The sequence below is a fragment of the Anticarsia gemmatalis genome, chromosome 5, assembly GCF_050436995.1.
Source record: "Anticarsia gemmatalis isolate Benzon Research Colony breed Stoneville strain chromosome 5, ilAntGemm2 primary, whole genome shotgun sequence".
NCBI classification, from domain to species: Eukaryota; Metazoa; Arthropoda; class Insecta; order Lepidoptera; family Erebidae; genus Anticarsia; species Anticarsia gemmatalis.
In genome coordinates, this window is record NC_134749.1 from 2,289,768 (window position 1) to 2,309,267 (window position 19,500).

At 35.2% G+C, this 19,500-nt stretch overlaps 2 protein-coding genes across 5 annotated transcripts; one reads left to right on the forward strand and one right to left on the reverse strand.

The window, feature by feature from the left end:
• Positions 1-454: 454 nt before the first annotated feature.
• LOC142973245 (cyclic GMP-AMP synthase-like receptor) lies at positions 455-9,724 on the reverse strand. The gene is made up of 7 exons (XM_076114883.1): positions 9,597-9,724; positions 8,899-9,171; positions 8,034-8,244; positions 7,117-7,794; positions 6,392-6,756; positions 896-1,163; positions 455-584 (listed from the first exon to the last, which is right to left on the reverse strand). The coding sequence occupies exons 2-7, from the start codon at positions 9,165-9,167 to the stop codon at positions 525-527; spliced, it is 1,851 nt and encodes a 616-aa protein (XP_075970998.1). The 5' UTR covers positions 9,168-9,171; positions 9,597-9,724; the 3' UTR covers positions 455-524.
• A 1,338-nt stretch (positions 9,725-11,062) lies between these two features.
• LOC142972778 (cyclic GMP-AMP synthase-like receptor) lies at positions 11,063-17,383 on the forward strand. Of its 4 annotated transcripts, none has more exons than XM_076114062.1 (5): positions 11,063-11,304; positions 13,003-13,182; positions 13,561-14,036; positions 14,337-14,499; positions 15,115-17,382. In XM_076114062.1, the coding sequence occupies exons 2-5, from the start codon at positions 13,009-13,011 to the stop codon at positions 15,832-15,834; spliced, it is 1,533 nt and encodes a 510-aa protein (XP_075970177.1). In that variant the 5' UTR covers positions 11,063-11,304; positions 13,003-13,008; the 3' UTR covers positions 15,835-17,382. The 4 variants fall into 4 exon arrangements, with proteins under 4 accessions (XP_075970177.1, XP_075970180.1, XP_075970178.1 ...); XM_076114065.1 differs by lacking the exon at positions 11,063-11,304 and adding an exon at positions 11,385-11,543 and having other exon boundaries at positions 15,115-17,383; XM_076114063.1 differs by lacking the exon at positions 11,063-11,304 and adding an exon at positions 11,527-11,662 and having other exon boundaries at positions 15,115-17,383.
• The last annotated feature ends 2,117 nt before the right edge of the window (positions 17,384-19,500 follow it).

Sequence of the window (19,500 nt, forward strand, 5' to 3'; positions counted from 1 at the left end):
AAGTGGGCATCTGTTATAGTGGTATTGTGGTGTCTTAAGTCGTGGACCACCGGCTTTATTCTCAAAAAATCATAATCAAATCATTTATTCATTTAGATCAAATATTGACGATGGTCGTTACAATTACTGAATCTACCAATAGCTCGGAAAGGGGGTAGAGCCTTATGAGAAGAGCTAGCAAGAAACTCACGGCCACTCCTTTCAATCGCCAAAAGTTTTACATTGTGGTTGATACAATAATTCATCATGCGAGGAGCTGCCAACAATCAGCGATATAGACTAAACGTCAGTTAAGGAAAATGAATATAGCTAGGCTATTTATTAGTCTCTGATCATACCGTATGTTGGGAGCACCTCATGGAGCATGGACCACCTCATAGATGGTAGTGGATAATTCGTAGGTTTCATTCCAAATGCGAATGATATAGATTTGATGCAAAAAAACTCAAATGTTGTAGTTACGTAACGTTTATTAATTATTCATTTTTATTGTATTCACTGCACTCAATTTATAAATTTTCCGGTTACTTGTTACAAGTACATTTACCCGTATTTGCCGGCTCCTTAGGAGGTTCGGGAAACGTCTGAAAACAGATAACACAAATGAAACTTGTATGTATTTGATAGGTACATAAGGCGACAGAGGTACATTTTTGTTTTTGGTTTTACAATATTTCTTAATAGCCCTGTATATGGCATTCCTATTACATAGGACATACATTGCAGATTGCGAAAAGTAGGCGTATTTTATACACCTTTGCGTATACCTTCGTGTGGCAAGTGGTGACAGGCGTGATATTTGTACAAATATACATATCCAGACGCAAAATTTCTTATCACTAACAGCTTTTATTCCTAGCCTTAAATTTTTACACAAAACCTTGTTATTACTTACACATTTTGGTACTTTTGGTCTTGGTGTGCAGCGATTGTTCTCTATCGGTACGAGCCAACCGAGGCCAAAGATGCTGAGTATCTTGTGAGTGGTGTGACGGTCGAGGGTGGCGAACAACACAGCAAGGAGGCCGCAGAACAGCGCCGAGAGGCCGAGGATGCCCTTCTTGGATGGACTCGATGACGACGACCGCCTATCAGCTGCGTCAGCATCGGCTTGAACCTGTTTGTCCGACTTAGCCTTCTTTCGCCTCGCTAACTCTTCTGCACTAGAATATGTGAATATATAATAAATAAATAAATATTTTTGGACTACTCACACACGGTCATCTGATTCCAAACTAAGCAGAGCTTGTGCTATGGTAACCAGACAACTGATAAACATACCTATATACTTCTAAATACATACTTATGTAGATTAATTAACATCCAGGCTCAGAACAAATACAAATATCGATCGATTATGTAGGTTTACTAGATGATTACTAGACTCCGGTCGACAATGCATGGAAACAGCTCCTCTATCAAGGCTTACCAGAACGAACGCGATCACTCAAGAATAGATCACAACTTTTAAACTTTCGCGTTGAATGTTTAATATATTATGGGATACGGGAATTAGCGCGGACACGCATTTTACCTTGTAACGTTTCGGCGCAAGTATAATGCGTGTTTGCGTTAATTCCCGTATCCTATTATAATATATTATATTGAACTAAAGCGTAAAAACTTAGAGTAACGTAGATTGTAGGGAATACAAACAGATGACCATTTTCAGTCGCTTGCTGACTATTGTGACACACGACCAGTCAACTAACTAAACTAAAAAATAAAGATTCTTTATATACTTCTAAATCAGTTTAATCGTGTTTATCGAGGCTAAATATTTACGCTTTCAGTTTAAAGGCATGTCGGTAAAGCAATGGCCGGGTTTCGAACCCACGACCGACGATCGCAGCTTTTGATAAACTCGAACAATTGAAAAAAGTGCCACTACACGTAGGTATGAAATCGTATATGGCAATCACAAAAGCAAGCTTACAAGAGTTACTTACCAATCACACATAATTGATTTTCACTATTGTTAATCCATTTTATTGATATTAATGTTTATTAAAAGGCATTGTAAAATCCTGTTTTATTTTATTGTTCTTCATAATATTTGTATATTTCGTGGCATATTTACATTAGCCATGACATTGCACTGACATTGATATTTCAAAAATCTTTATTCTATTTTTCTAATGCTTTACGTATTTTATGGCATTCTAATTCTTGTTCGTTTCTTTCTGAAGCCGCTGGCACTGAAAAAGGATATTTAAGTATTTTTAAATATAAATATCAAAGATGATTGTCTATATTGAGTTGAAAGTGTTTATAGGTATTTAGTCTCATTTTTTAGTCTCAGAACTTCGCAGCAGTTCCTTGATCAACCTTCTAACAAAGTTTCATTTACGATGTGGCTAACTAATCAATGGTTTAAACACATAAAGGAACTATTTTAAGTTATCCATAAAAAATATATAATTATAGATCTGTACCTATATTCTGTATAATTTTATGCAAATATGTTCAGCAGTTTAGAAGAAAATTTTGTAACAAAAAGTAAACATTACGTTATTACTAAGGCGACCACATTAGCGTTATAATTGCTATCGAGTACCATTTTATCAAACATCCTTTTATGTTTCAGAATGATGTAATCATTCAGCACTCAGGATATAAATAATATCTATTTTTACAATTATCTATGAGGACCTATATCCAGTTGTATTGTTTGATAAATAGGTACCTAATACCTACATATAACATAAGTACTTATTATGTAACTACGGGCTCGCCCTGGCTTCGCCTGGTTTTAACAGTTATTTTACAAAAACAAAACGCAGATAATTATTACTCTAAAAAAATAAATTTGGTTGAAGGAATAAATGGACGGCACTCGCTTTATACTGCTATTGTTCCACGATAATATCAATCTAGATTAGTGAAGTAGAATATGAGATAATGGGTCATTGACATGTACATGTAAAACGAATTTGCTGCAATCTCTTCCACTTAACAAATTGCCAAACTAACTTATACCTACCCGCGACTCCACGTGATATATTTTACCTAAGATGATGGTCGTACCAAATGTGTCAATTCAGGTTAGAGAATTTATTCAATTATTTAACAGTTTTTTGCGTAAAAGTAACGAATATCTATGCAACTTTCGAGTCTACAATAGGTAAGTGAAACAACTTTTTTGTGTATGAGTGAATCAGTATGCCTACCTACATCATAATATTTCTAAACATAATGTAATTTAAAGTATGGATATAAAGATATAAAGAGTCTTCGCACATGGGCCACCAACTACACGCCGGCAACGGTCAATTTGGATTAGGCTTAATAACAACAGCCAGACGGATTTCTACGCTTGCCTTGAGGTTGGTCTGTGGATGGGTGACATGGGTGGTAGATACATTCTTCCGTGTTTCGGAAAGCACTTTAAATTGTGGGTCCCGGCTGTCATTTTCGTCACCGTCACCAGTAGTCGGAAGCTTTAAAGTCTGAAAACCAGTCTTGCCGAGGCGTATCGTGTTATAACCCAGGTAACTGGATTGTGGAGGCCCGATAGGCAGTCGCTTCTTGTTAAATACTGGTACTCAGCTGCATACGTTGAGCCTGGAAGCCAACCCCAAAGTAGTTGGAAGAAAGAGGGTGATGGTTGTAGCTCTCATACATTTTTTATTTATACGGTTGACGCCGTTTGCCGCCACACGCTACAGTTCTTCGCAAAGAAATAAATAATATCTATATCTATACTAATATTATAAAGCTGAAGAGTTTGTTTGTTTGTTTGTTTGAACGCGCTAATCTCTGGAACTACTGGTCCGATTTGAAAAATTCTTTCAGTGTTAAATAGTCCATTTATCGAGGAAGGCTTATAGGCTATAAATTATCACGCTACGACCAATAGGAGCAGAGTAGCAATAAAAAATGTTACAAAAACGGGGAAAATTTGGACCCATTCTATCTTATGTGTCGCAAGCGAAGTTGCGCGGGTCAGCTAGTGTTTGATACATTGCTTAAAAACGATCAGTAAGTCATCAGTGCATTACCCTTTCTATAAATGATATACAGGGTGTCCCAAAACTCAACGATAATCCGAGACCGGATGAAAGGCCAAGTCATACCTGTTCTGGGAAAAATAAAAAAAAAATTCCATATCACTTAGTTCAGCAATAATAGAAATATTTCAAAAAAGTTGAAATTCCACACCCTTGGTCGCATTTTCAAGTCCTGTGATCACCAATGTCACAATTTCGTTGTGTTTTTTTTAATTTCGTAATCTTCAATAAGTATGCTATTAATCGTAAAACATATGAATGCACAAAACATTGTCAATTTAATGAAAAAAAGGTAAGTTTTAGTGAGTCGTGGTTCTCAAAAATATCGTTAGTTAACTTTGACGCTTCATATTGAAAAAAAAATGTACTACACTACCCTTGGCAAGTTATTTCAAAAGTTGGCGCATTTAATCAAGATTTCAAAATAGTGCAAAACTTGCCACTTATCTTTCCATTAAAAATTTTATTTTTATTTGAACGAAGAGTATCCTCGCAGATGGATCGGACACAGTAGTTCAATTTTATGACCTTCTCGTTCCCCCGGTCTTAATCCAGTAAGTAGATATTTTTGATTGGGAATGCATAAAAGAAAAAGTTTATTCGAAATCAATACAAAATCTATCAGAACTTCGCCAGAAAATGAACACAGTGTCAGAAGAAATAAATGCAAGAAATTTGCTTGACTGGTGAAAAGGTCTTTTGCAAGGCGTTGCAGAGCCTGTATTTGTGCCAGAGGAAAGCAGATAGACAACTTAGCGACTTCATAACTTCAGGTAAACACATCGTTAGTAAACATATTCAGTGGGAAAAAAAGCCTTATCACCAGATCTCTCAGTTTGTATTGAGTGCGAAGGATCCAAAGTTTATCTCAGTTTTGAATTCACACTTCAAAGTTTGTACTTATTCATATTCCGGCAAAACACTGAAATACCTACTTATCCCTCAACTTCGAGCAACTCTCGAGTACCATGCCGTTTTTATCACTTTTTGTTACGACAGAAATACTTCTGAGCGTCTCTTAAAATTGATTTATGTTTCTGCATGTTGGTGGGTTGAGGAGCAATTGACCGTAAACTTAAAACTACTTAGCTGATTTCCGTGAGTCTTAAAGACATAAATAAAGTGATCTATGAAAAAGGTCTGTATAGTAGATCGGTCAGCCCGTGATCACGGTCAACGCCAATCAATCGAAACGTCGGGTAAACAAATATGGTATTTTTATGGTATCTTTAATTTTCAATCGCGTTAAAGACCCGTTACACAATAATATTAAGGTCTGCGTCAGAAGGTACTTGTAGCTTAAAAAGAACCTTAAGTTCTTTAAAACAACTTGAAAATTCATAAGAATATCGGAAAGAAAGTTGTGACTAGGAAAAATGATGTAGACCTACCGCGCCGTCTTTTTTCTTCTTACTACAAGTACATTTGTACTGAGGAATAATCGGTTGGTTGCACACACCCTTCTTCTCACGACCGAACAGCATGTACAGTAAGGTCAATATCCCAGCACCTACGAACAGCCCGCCTACTATCGGGAGCCAATCATTATTGTTACGACCACGACCACTCATCCTACATCCATGTAACAACACACCTGCACACTGCTACATTATAAATACAAATTTTGTTAAGTTGATTTTATTGACAATTACTTTTTGTGACAATTAAGACATATTCGACAACCATAGATGCCTTAGTTTTAACTTTTTAACTATCACATTGAATGGTATAAGGTTATCTAGCTTAAAGAGCAAAGATATTAGCCCCCTTTACACACTCGCATGAAACAGCAATCCTAAGATCGTGCGATAGAGTGTGTGTGTAAAGAGGGCTATTTCAAGATTTGAAAAAGAGGCAACAGACCAATTTAAATTTACTTTTAAATTTATGTGTGCTCTAATAATAATGATCACAATCGAAATAAAAAGCCTACCTGAGTTATTCTGATGTGTAAACTTTATTACTAAAGTTTCATTTAGAACAGTTCAGTACTTTTTGTGTAATGGAGTGACATATTGCGAAACTTGAAATAGGTGCTTCAAAGACCTAACAATCTCTAGCAGTACCTATATATAAGGATGTCTGAAACTTTATAATGTAACTGTCTTAGTGAATGGCTTCTATAATCAGCAAGAAGAATAAATAAAACTAAATGATAATAGTACAAGGCTTTATTATAGATATTACTTAACATTACTTTTATTATAAAGGTAGAATAGAACTAATCTTAGAAACTAAAAAATTATTAACACTAAAAAGGAATAATATTTTTTTAGTAAGTTTATAAACGAATAACGATATATTAAAGTATTTAGAAGTAACACGTGCAATTATTATTTAAGGCTTAAATTATAATTGCATGTGTTATTATTTTAAGCTATTATATGTGTAAAAATCTTGCGTTGTAATCAGCAAACTCAGCTGGCGTAAGTAAGAATTTTGCAACCAGTTTATACTTTGATGGGTCTTGTAAAATTTGTATCAATGGCAAAATTTTATCTGCATATTGGTTCAATATGTGCTTAGGTACACCACCTATGAGATTATTCCTTCTATTCCAAAAGTACGGTATCTCTCCCCTTACCAAAGCTTGGTGGAATTTACCAACCATGTGTTTGAACAATACAGCCGGATTATTCTGCCAGTACTGTTCAGAATCTATATCAATAATTTCCCAAAAGAACAGGGTTTTTATGTAGTAACTTGCTATTTTATTCATGCCAAGCGAATCACGGAGTTTCTTTATCTGAAACAAACGTACAAAAGATTAATTATTGTAGTAATTTTTATAGATAGGTACCTATATACCTAAATGTATTGAAACCGCCTTTTTTGCTGAACTGTGAACTACTTTTAACTTAGTAAGCGAGGATCAACATTGCATGATCTTTAGCTTTGAGACGGTCTTTGAGAGAAAATCCACGCTTCTTCATTTTTAAAGGGTGTGATTTGCACTTGACTGATTTGATTTTGTTATTTATATCATCAAAGCGTCATTGCTGAGATTGGCTCGGATTATCTTATTGAGAGTACAATTTGCAATACATTACTGGTTTGTTTCGACCATTAAAACATGGGCTGTACTGAAATGAATAATACTACTCACCAATCTTATAGTCTGCCTCAAGTTATATGAATTGTACATCAACTCTCGCTCTTGGTTGTGAAGAGCTATACGCCATGAGCGCATCTGATCTTGCTGTATCGGAGAATCCTTATTCGGTTTGGGGACAACCATCCAATAATCCTTTTTACATTTAGAAGGAATTTCTCTGTAAGTATTTGAGATAGGCCAGCGACTCTCCGGGAACTTGAGTGCTGGCACCAGATCGACGTCCATTTTGAAACCTGTGCTTCTGCTGTGAATAAGCAACGTCATTGCCGGTCCAGACTTCGAGACGTCGATGGTATAATCAACTCCCCCCACTTTGATCACAGGCCTATTGTTATTTCTAACAGTATACAGGTCCAAAGCCCTGTTCACGACACTCTCAAACCACTGGATGAACTTCGAGCGCAGTAAATAGTTGCAGTCGTCCTTCCAGTCGTAAGCAGCTCTGTTGTTCAACCATTCTTCATTGTCCCTCATCGGTAGCTTTAGAAACTGTGTGCCCATCCTTAACTGAACGAACCCGGGAGCCTTGGCTTCCAAAACAATGTCGCTATCAGCCGGGTTTAATAAATTCGGTCTAATATTAAGTGGGAGACCGATGACGATGTCCATGTCGAACTCGTCAGGTTTCTTGATTCGTAGGTTGTCGAAGTGGCTGCCAGCGAATTGTACCTATAACAATTGAAGACATAAACTCAGATCAGTGGGTTAAACAAACCTAACGCGGCCATTATACAGATGGGCGGTCGCTCAATGGGCATCACCTACAAGGTTACGTAAAATGTTGGGCCCAGTTGTTGTCAATGATAAACAGTCGCTAAGCCAGATCAAAGGCCTTTAGGCAACTTAAACAATTTTCACACCAGGTCAACTAGTACCATACATTAAAATTATTACTAAAATATACTAACCGTACTAGAGTGTTTTTTATAGTATAGATCAACTTGTTTCATCTTACTATGCAGGTCGTGAAACACAGCATCAAATACTTTGTAGTGTATATCAAACTCCTTGAGACGGATAAAACGAACATGAATATCACTTAGGAGGGAATTCAAATTCGTAATTACAGGATTTTCAGGCACGTCAGCATCCCTACGCCGTCCACCCTCAAACATAACTCTGAAAAAAAAAAATATTTCACAATATTTTTCTAATACACAGTTATTGACTGTAACATTAGTATTCTGAAAATGTAGTTTGGAGTCTGAGCAAAGGAATATCATAAAATAAATTTAACTCTTTAATGTCTGAGTGCTAGCCAAGGGTTTGCCTTGTTAGCCAAGTACGGGTTGGGGACTTGGATACCTTCAAGAACTGTTTTAAAGATCTCTCAGGCATGCCAGTTTGCATCATAATGGTTTCCTTCACCATTGGCACAAATGATAGTATTAGTAATAAATACTCCCATAGTTAAATATTTCTTATTAACTCTCATTCATTATACCTACTTGAAATAGAAACCTAAAAAAAAGAAAATGAATCTATAAAAGTGGCTTTATAATTGAATATATTAAAGTGAGATAATTAATAAATCAATTACTGTCCCAATCTTACAGTGTCTTATAATTTATTATTCCTACTACCTAGGTACTGTATAAACAAAAGAAATATATAAATAAATTACTATTTTATATTTTAACTAATATTACATTATAAATTACAAAATGATTTAACAATTCATACTGAAATCTGAATTCCAACAATGAAAACAAAAACTACAAATTAATTTAATGTGTTAATTAGAAATCTAAAAATGTATGTAATTTATCTAACCTGGACATCATATCGGAGAGAAATGATGCAGCTGAGCCATCATCAGCAACTGAAGAGGATGACTGTGCCCTTGGTGATGATGCGGGATGCATTGTCCTATGGTTTACTGTTTCTCTTGTATCCCGTTGCTCTTCTTCCTTCTTCTTTGAGCTACTGAGCAAATAAGCCGCCCCCCCAATCAATGCTGCTGCAGTCAAACCCAATGCACCTGCTTTAAAGTATGATGGCCCTTCGGACCTTTCCTCATTGTTATTTGTATTATTACTCATTTTTCTAGAAAATAAATATAGGAGTAGGTAATTAGCAATACAATATTTTCAAAGTATTTGGTGAATGTAATGTCTGATAATGCTTAGATTTTGAGATAAAGATAAACTTAGAATAGATACCGGCTGTATAATAAAGATTGAGAGAGTGAAAGATAAACTTTTTTTATTGTGTAAGTTTGACTCCGAAGGCTTAAACAGAATTCAAACTGAAGTACTAAGTAGTAGGTAGGTACCTACTAGCTACTCATTGATGTACCTTACTATCAATAAACTTGTGAGTATGTCAATTGTTACAAACATTTATAAAGTTTAAAATGGTCAAACAAAAGAAAAACTACACTTTCAGATATCCTCTTCTGATCAGGAATTTATTTGCACAGATCAAGAGTACTTAGTAACAGAATGAATAGTCATTGTAAAGGTACTTACGTTAAAACAGATAAAGTAGAATGTTATATCAAAAATTTGTTTTAATTTCTGCAAATTAGTTTAAAAACCACTGAACACGAAAGTACACTGAGAAGTATTTAGTAGGAATCTATATATAAACTCGGCCGCCGCGGCCTTGTTATTCAAAATTATTTTAAATTCTACTACTAAATAAAAATCAAACATTATTATAGCGATTGCAAAACAATATCTTAGGTCCATATCGTTAACATGGTTACTAATTGGCATTTCCTTTTATCATTAAATCGTTAGAAAACTTTTAATCAAAAAAATATTTTTATGATTCTCAAAATGCTACTAAGCATTAATTACCATTTGGTATGTTAACTTTGAGGTGGCAACATTAGTATTAATTAGGGGAATTCCCTAATTTTAGACTTCGGTTAGGCAATTCACCTACCGAATCGATACTGCATTGCTTTCTTTTACGCACCTATTGGTATGTTCTCGATATGAAATTCTGCAGTACCACTTGTATCGTCGTCGTCGAGTGATCATATTTATCTCCGTTTACGTAAAAAAAGAATGCGGCTTAAAACTTTCGCATGATGATACGATTTTTTTTATGCTGAAGAAACATATCAGCAGCTTTTGAATCATATTGCTCCTGCAATAACAAAATAAAATACAAGAATAAGGGTATGCGTGACTCGTGAGTGACGTACGCTGTTGTAAATCCAAAGCAGCCACTGGACGAGCTTATCGACCGGCCGAAACGCGGAAAACCGAATCGATCCCTCCCTGCACCAATCAGGAAACGGTCATTGAAATATAGGCGCTCGGTAAGCTTTCTGTACGCGTGTACCGATACCGCACCGACAAGTTAGGAAACGGTCTTAGAGTAATACAAAGTAATTGTAAATTAAAAGAATGCTGACAGCATTTTGTAGTAAAGTAAAAACATCAGACACTTTACTTTTACAAAATGTTTGCAAACACCGCACAACACTTGCTCATATAAAAAAGATAATATAGTGATGAATACATACGGATAGATATGAACGAAACATAACATTTTTCATTTGGATTTTTTGGAAGATACGTTTATTTAAGTGATACATATTAATAAGGTAGGCAATTAAAATTTCACATTTTGTTGTTTGTCTGTACCTACAAAACAAATAAATATCTTATCTAGATAAAATCTAAAAGAAACAAATATTAATTACTATAAATAAGGTCAAAAAGACTTATACTCCTAGAAATCCACAGATAATTAATCAACTCGAATGCGTCCGTTTTTGACATATAAAATTATGTATTGCCATAGCTAAAAGCCTTCCAGTTACCTTGGTAAAATCGGTACTTATTAAAAATCATTTAATTCACATGAATTGGATTTACATGAAGCACCTGCAGCCACTTAAATAATAACTCCGTCAATGTTGCAGTATCCAATTTTATATGTTAACATGTTATTTGAAAAAAAATATGTCAAATGGACACCAACCCACTTTACAAAATGACATAATTGGATTGTAAAAGTGTAAAGTAAAAGTTTGTTCTAAAACGGTAACATCGAAGTATTCGTCAGTGGAATTCCCGGATAGTATTTTTAATTACAAATGGAAAGTTGGACTCTCAAAAAACTGCCAGTGTGTTGTAGTGGTTCAGTCGTGTGCTTTCAATTTGTGAAATATATTTTCCTGTGGTGTATTTACGTGAGGAAGCGCTACAGAATCCACTGGTGTGTATTGTGTATTTTAATCTAATTCCTATTTGAAGGCATTATGAGTTAATTCCTTTGCATTACCTTCCTCAGTATTTTATCGTAAATTTATCATCAGTGAGTTTCATATCTGGTATAACTAACTTCTTATTCCGTTAATAGTTTCGGAGCATATTAATTGTTAAAGAAAAATGTATATCTTTTATTAAAAAAATTGCAGTGCAATTTTGATTATTTTTTTACAGTGTTAAAATAAGGTAGGTAGTTTTAAATGCTCTCACTCATCAAGTTTTGTAGTGGAAAATATCATTTTTTTTATAGTTTTTAACAACAAGTAATCACTTGCAATATTTAGTGTGTTCAGATAAATCCAAATGTAAGTAAGTCATAGTTATAGATTATTATAAAACACTGTAATATTTTGGACTTGCATATTTATTCTATAAATATATATCCAAGGGTGCACAAGAAACAGCGAGAATATTGTCATGTTCATAGAATAGCATAATAGAATGCTACATTGAATACAAAATTCTTTAGAATTGATAACATTCATACATATTGTTATACATACACACATAAATTAAATCATGCCCTTTAATCATGCCTTATGTAGAGACCTACGATCACCGCTTGCTACAATCCTTACATCTTATGCTTCATTCACACTAAAATAGAGGATAAAATCGATCCTTTGTCAAACAGTCAAACACATAGAAAAGTGTTGTATGTCTGAGGGTGATCTTCATCTGTCAGTACTGGTTTTAGTGCTCCACTAACCCTGGGTTATTGGTAGTTTATCTATTCAACAACATTTAAACTCACATAAAAACACTATTGAATAGATAAACTACCGCTAAATGTACTTAGAAACCGGGCATAAGCTGATCACTACTTTGTACTAAAGGTTCCACCTATTAAGCTTGAGATAATGCTTATAATATAGTATCTATTGTCTATTGGACTCTGAAATAGAACGTCTCTGACAAAACTTTGTTTGAAGTTTTTTTCTTACTTCACTTTTTTTACATAGATGCTTTGTAACTGTGTTATTGACATAATAATTGTGATAATAGCTGATAAAAGTATGTTATTACCTGTTATCTAGGCATTTGTGTATTTATTGAGTCAACTTAAATCATTGAAGGCTGCTAATTGATTTCTAAAATTGCAAGAAAATCTTGTTTTCTACAATTTCAGTGTTGTGTATGGTGATGTATATATTTGTTTTATATTTATTTGATGATTAAATATGTATGTTTTTAAATGATTGTATGTTTTTATTGTCACTAGATAAACATAATACAATATAAATTCTTCAAGATTTAAAGTGGTTTTCTACTTTGGCCCATCATTTTCGTTACCCTTGCATAACACCGAAAAAACATCATTTACCCCAGTTCCTGAGTACATTTAGCTGAGTATTTTAGGTAGTTTATCTATTCAATAACGCTTTTTTTTACATGAGCTTAAACACTATTGAATAGATAAACTACCACTAAATGTACCTCAGAACCGGGGGTCAGTTTCTACTTTATTTTATATGGTCGCCTTGCTTCAATAATTTGTGGGATTGACATTAGTGTCTGCTTTGAATGTAAATAGGTGTATATTATATTATATCATAAATTTTATCAGTTGTCTAGTTATCATAGAATTTAGTTATGAATCATGATAGTGTATGGCTTGTTCAATAAAATTTATTTTTTGTTCTAGTGAACCATGTCGACTAAAAAGAAGAGTTTGGACCTATACTTGAGCGAAGTTTTCAAACAGTTTATATCAATCAAAGATGATGACTTCAAAAGATCGCAAGAGGTTTTCAAGAGCGTCTTTGAGCAGGTCAAACAGAAGATGGGAGAGCAGTGCAATTATTTCAAGAAATACAGCAGTCAGGTACAGTGTTGCATTTATATAATTAAGCCTGTTATATTCAAATGTAATAGCAGAGTAGTGTATTGTTTTCAAGTCGCCAACATTTTCAAGATTCTCTTGAAATAAACCATTGACATGTTTTGTCGGTGGGGCGACGATTTTTGTGTTTAGATTAGAATATACCTACTCACTTCCGCTGTTAAGATTGTTGTTGCCATACAAACGACGATGATACGCCGATTTGTTTTTGACTAGTATACCTAAATATGAAATAAATAATTTCCTGGTAGAATATTTTAGTGTACCTACTTCATTTTCTTTTCCTTGTGTTCATATCCGAAATGGTATGCTCGCATATTTAAATATTCGTGGAAATAAAATATTCAATTCATCTCTTAGGTGATGTACGCTGGCAGTGTTTACGACGGCATCAAGATATCTAAAATGGATGAATTCGACATGGACATCGTGATCCGTCTGCCGATCAACTACGGCGACGGTGAAAACGGCATTATGATCGAGCACGAACAGCCTGGCTTCGTTAAAATGAAGATCACGAAAGCATTCGATCACTTAGACAAGCAGGGAGAATGGGACACGTGTCATAAAGTAACGAGAGAATGGAGAGATTCGGATAAGTATTTTCTTCAGAATAAATTTCGACAGTGGATGCATAAGATTGTTCAAAGAGCGTTGAATGTGATGGATGGGAAGGTGACGGTGAACGGTGTAGTGTATCTGCTGAAGTATAAGGAGTCAGGGCCGGCGTATACCCTCAACATCAGGAATGACGAAGGTGGAGAGGAGTTCACCCTGGACGTTGATCTTGTACCGGTTATTAAGTTCATGTACCCGCGAGTACCCGATGGCTACAGGTAATTATATCTTTAAATGGATTCTTAGTTATTGCAACACTAGATGGCGTTACTAATTCCAAATGCTTTTTTCGTTGTTTTTGTGAATCTCCATTAAATTTTAAAAATCTCCACTAAATTGAGAACCCCCGCACGTAAGTATCGCTCTTGTGCTGCAGCACAGCAGTACAACCAGAACCGAAACAATAATTTGTTGATAGCACAAACAATTGTTTCGAGTGGGAATCGAACCGACGACTTCCCGATACAATGGGTAGCGACCACTGCGCTACGGAGGCAGTCAATTGTACGTATTTTCAGAGTGGTGGATGGTGTACAAGCTAAAGACTGGTTGGTAGTACCGAAGCCGAACAAGGCGATCAACGACAACAACTTAAAGAACCGTTGTTGGCGCCTCTCGTTTCAAGAACAGGAGCGAGAGATCATCAAGGGCTGCCTGGCTTTGAAGATGACCATCCGATTGGTGAGCTACGTCTTAATTTATACTTATACTATATCGGTGATTCTGCTCGCGTTGTTGTTGAAATTAGTAGCTAAAGTCTTTCCCAGAGATAAATTTCATTTGTCATTCTGCTTATTTTCTTAAATCGGAGCATTTTTGACTGAAATCCGGGTTACTTTTCTATTTAAGTAGTGTAAACTTTTGCATAAAAATATAGAAAACCTGAAGGCACTTTTTTTTCTTTGATAACTGTGTCTGACCACAGAGGAAAGATGGCGGTACTGTCGCTTTTGTTTTTGTATAAATGACCCTTTTATAATGTTTACTCAGAAACCATTTCTTAAATGACGTTTATGTTATAGACTCTTGAGACCAAGTAAAGCGGGACTTACCCGAAACGCGTAATGGCGATAAGTAATAAATTATCTGTTTAAATTGTCAGGATTTTACAGTGACATATATTCTTGAAATGATGTTTTCTTGAAATTAGTTGATTGATAAAATTATTTATTATCGGAATGTTAAACGACCCCTAACGCACTTTAGTTTCGTGTTTATCTAAAAGGATATCGTAAGGGACTCCCTTGTAGAAAATAAGTAATAACATGCAAATCCAAATAATTACTTATATTTCAGGTGAAAAAATTACGCGATTCTCTAAAGATGAAAGCTATCGCCAGCTACTATATAAAGACTCTGTTCTTATGGAAAGTGGACACCATGAAAAGTGACGAAAAATATTGGCAGAACAAAGTCAGCGTTCTGTTCCGAGTTATGGTAGAAGAATTGTACACAGCTATCAAGAATAAAAACATACCGTTCTTTTGGAACAAAGACCATAATCTGATTGAAACTTTGAAGCCGAGCCTTCAGAAGGAATACAGTGATAAATTGAGAGACGTGCTCGCAAGTATCGCGGCGAACGATGCTGACAAACTCGCTTCATTCTTACTGAGCAAAGATGAATTCAAAGCGTTTAAAAATACTGAGTTCTATCAGAAGCAAGCTGAACTACCGAACGTAACGCCGCAGATGTCTGTCGTGGACAGTCCTGTACAATCTGAATCGTTGTCTGGACAGTTGAAGACGTTGACCAGCGAAATGGATGCTCTCCGTGCCGAATACCAGAGAGATGAGAAAATGGCTAAATTAGAAGCTAAAATAAATGATCTCGCGGACAGAGTCGGTTTGATTGAAGATCGTCTGTCTGTACTTGAACGTAACCAGCGTGTGGGACGTGTGCAAACATTCACAGATTCTGAGAACTCAGTATCAGATATCGTTGGTGGTGCTAAAGCTATAACTTTGGATGACGAACCTAGAGAACTGATTGATTTCCTCACTCCCAATGCCTAAAGTGCATGTTTTGGTATATTCACAGTTGTCTCCTCGAACACAATCGCCCGGGGTGACAACTGGGAATACAAATAGGAAGAAATTTCCCAGTTGTCAACTGGGAATATACCCATGTTTTTATATGTGAGCAGCAGCATTTAATTATGTTTAAGAAAATGAAATAATATTAATATTGTGTAATTATTCTGCGGTTTTGAAATGAAATCAATGTGTTATAGAGTAAACAGTAAATAGATGTAGGTACATTGTAACAAAGTTGGATATCTGGAGATTTATAAATAGGTACAATTCTACGAACGAAATGTAAACATTGCGTTTGGGGAACAAAAACAATGTTATACTAAACTTTATTGACTGAATGAATGTTTTTAAATTGACCACGTATAAGGGCGCCCATATTGGTTTAATTGTAAGCGCCATTTTACGGTTATGGATAAGTATATGATAAGCTATCCAGTAGATAAAATCACATATTTGCACATAGACAGTTGTAAGTGCAACCATGCGGGCTTATCATGTATCTCAGTTGACAACTAGTGTACGTCAAATTGATAACCACTATGCTATACATTGCTGCTTTGCCGTGACGTGTTAATCACTATAATCTTAAAGAGAAAACAATGTACAGCACAGTAGCTTTCAAATAGTTGTCAACTTAGATACGTGATAGCCCCTCTGATAAGCTAATCTATTCTTATTCAGAAGCTATGAAACTCACTTAAAGTTATTCTGAGTCAGCCAGTTATCTTTGTGTGTCAGAATGTAGCAACAAGCCGCTGCACAGAAGGTCAAAAGTAAATACAATTAACATAGACTAGGAGTGTGACGACGTTCTACGTTCAGCTAGTCGCGCTCTTTGCCTACATCCCTTTACTAGTAATTTCGGCCACGATAGTTCTTTTGAGAAGGTTTTATACCCCCTAGAAATGACTCCTCTTCCCTCCCTGGAACTGTTTAAAAACAAAAGCCTTGTACGTAAATAAGGAAATAAAATATTGCATTTGAAAACGACATTATGAATTTATATGTGTGTTGTTTGTTTGTCGTATGTTTAGTGGTCAACCTAGTGTCAAAGTTGTTCAAGCCGCCCGAGAGGCCTTTGACGTGGCTTAACGACTGTTATCTTAATAGAAAACAACCGGGGCCGACTTTTAACGTGCCCTCCGAAGCACGGAGACGCCGAGTTCAAATACCACTATGCGGTTGCTTAACCCACAGATCGTTTACCGACCGGTGAGCGCAACTAACTATGGGCGCCTCTTATATGTGTGTGATAATTATATTTGTAGCAATTTTTATTCTTATTGTATGAAATATTGATCTTGGCTTTGACCTTGAACTTAGGGTCAAGGTCACAGAGGTCAATGATTTTTGAACTATCTGTCAAGGTTAATTAAATAAGAATATTGTTACTAGACTAAGAATAATATCGGCTATTTATAACATTTAAAATTAATTGGCTTTAAAAAATGGTGCCGTTTATGAAATATTTTTATGTGATGTAATCAATTTTTTAATTATATGTAAAATAATGATATACTTTTTATTAAATGATATTGTTTTAATTTAATTAGAACTAACCCACTGGTTTGAGAATACAAATCTGTTTTGCAGTTTGAATTATAAAAGAGGACAAGCAAAGAAACATTTTTTTACGACGTGCCAAGATTGGTTCTTTCTATAGCACAGTGGTTAACGTGATCGCCTCGCTACAATAACTATTGTGCGGCGTATGGTGACTTCGAATCAGTGTCTGAGTTTGGATGTAAGTTGATTCATATACTTATGTATATATTTATAAGTATGTAAGTATGTTTTCATTTGTTTAGACACGGGCTGACTACGGGCGTGGAGTGTGAGGCGTGAGTTCAAAATCTTTACTAACCCCCCGGTTTCTGAGTACATTTAGCGGTAGTTTATCTATTCAATAGCGTGTTTTTGATATGAGTTTAGACGCTATTGAATAGATAAACTTTATACCGTTAAATTTACCGCAGAAACCGTGGGTAAGTTCTCAGACTAGTAGCCGTCTAGCATTTTGTGCGGTCAAAATACTTACCTAACAACAAGTCTTACAATTTGCGCTTGGCCCCTATTCATAGTTATATAATTACTCATACATTTGTAACCTACTAGAATTTCTATACCTAATTAATATTTATTTTTGTTGAACGTGATTCGCTTATTCATTGATTCATTTATGACTTACTAGCCAGTTAGTATTTATTCATTTATCGTATAGTTAGTTGTCAACCTAGACTTAAGGTTGTTCAATCCGTTGACATGGCTTTACGACCGTTTTCTTGACGACAACTGGGATCGCATTTGTACGTCCCATTTGGAGCCCACTAAGAAGCCACCCCTATATGTAATGTCTACGCTAAAGGCCGTTTAACCTACTGATCGTTGAGCGATGGTGATCGCAAATAGCTAGCGTAGAAACAACAATAACTGAATCTATACTAAGATTATAAAGCTGAAGAGTTTGTTTGTTTGTTTGGACGCGCTAATCTCAGGAACTACGGGTCCGATTCGAAAAATTATTTCGGTGTTCGATAGTCCATTTATCGAGGAGGGCTATAGGCTATATATCATCATGCTACGACCAATAGCAGCAAAGTAGCAATAAGAAATGTTACAAGAACGGGGAAAAATTTGACCCTTTCTGTCTTATGTGACGCAAGCGAAGTTGCGCGGGTCAGCTAGTACCTATACAATACAATAATGCTAAACGGGCCTTACTGCGTTGCCTGTTCGATTGAATTGCATCGACCGTGGTCACGAGCTGACTGAATTAAACAAGGTATCGTAAACCTTAAAATTTTCATCGCGTTATAAACCGTTTAACAATTTTGTATTGTGTGTACAAACCGCCATTGTTTAAAAACTTTGAATGACTAATTTCTAAACGGGATTTTAAACCACAAGCCATGAATTTTTTCGGATTAAATATATTTAACCTACACATTCAAAGATTAGTCTTTACAAAACTTAAGTAATTAAGGTAAATTACCTATATGAAATCTATCTTTGATAACAAGATAAGGTTTAGATTCTAGGTATACTTTTGATAATAGATATCTACAATGAATTGCTTAACACATTGGTTGCCAGCAACTCACTGAGTGAGTTCAGAAAACCTACTAAGTACTTAGGTTTGTTGGCAGCGAAAGTGTTAATTTAAGTATGTAAATAAAGATATTTATGTCTGGCTGATTGCCGGCATAGGTAGGTGTTTATTCTAGAACGTTCTTCGTCTACTAATACATATACACTTTTGTTTTTATCTATAACACTTTATCGAATAGATAAGTGAAGTGCTTGCTTTACTAGTTAAGCCTCGCAGTTTCACTTGTTATAAGACATCCGTTCCCATTTTGTTTCTTTTAAACTATTTATAATTTAAACAGACGTACATACATTTTAGCGTTTTTCCCAGGGGGGGTAGGCAGGGACCAAAGAACGCCATATTTCATGATTCCACGCAAGAAATTTCTTTTCAAAATAAAATGTATTATACTTTTCTATGTTTCAGTGAAAGTCCAATTAAATTGGTAAGGTCCGTTCTTAAGCTTAAGGACGGACAGAAAGACAAAAAGTAATTATATTGTATTTTGATATCTTATATCTCGCAGACAGACATGAATTCTATTTTAAATATTCATG

Bases quoted from the DNA above. Each gene is read 5' to 3' on its own strand.
- LOC142973245 (XM_076114883.1), bottom strand. From the start codon at position 9,167: ATGAGTAATAATACAAATAACAATGAGGAAAGGTCCGAAGGGCCATCA. The intron at 7,795-8,033 runs GTTAGTATATTT...CAATTGTTATAG, and splicing joins ATAAAAAACACTCTAGTACG to GTACAATTCGCTGGCAGCCA. The intron at 1,164-6,391 runs ATAGCTTAAAAT...CACATATTCTAG, and splicing joins GCAAGATTTTTACACATATA to TGCAGAAGAGTTAGCGAGGC.
- LOC142972778 (XM_076114062.1), top strand. From the start codon at position 13,009: ATGTCGACTAAAAAGAAGAGTTTGGACCTATACTTGAGCGAAGTTTTC. The intron at 13,183-13,560 runs GTACAGTGTTGC...TTCATCTCTTAG, and splicing joins TCAAGAAATACAGCAGTCAG to GTGATGTACGCTGGCAGTGT. The intron at 14,500-15,114 runs GTGAGCTACGTC...CTTATATTTCAG, and splicing joins TGAAGATGACCATCCGATTG to GTGAAAAAATTACGCGATTC.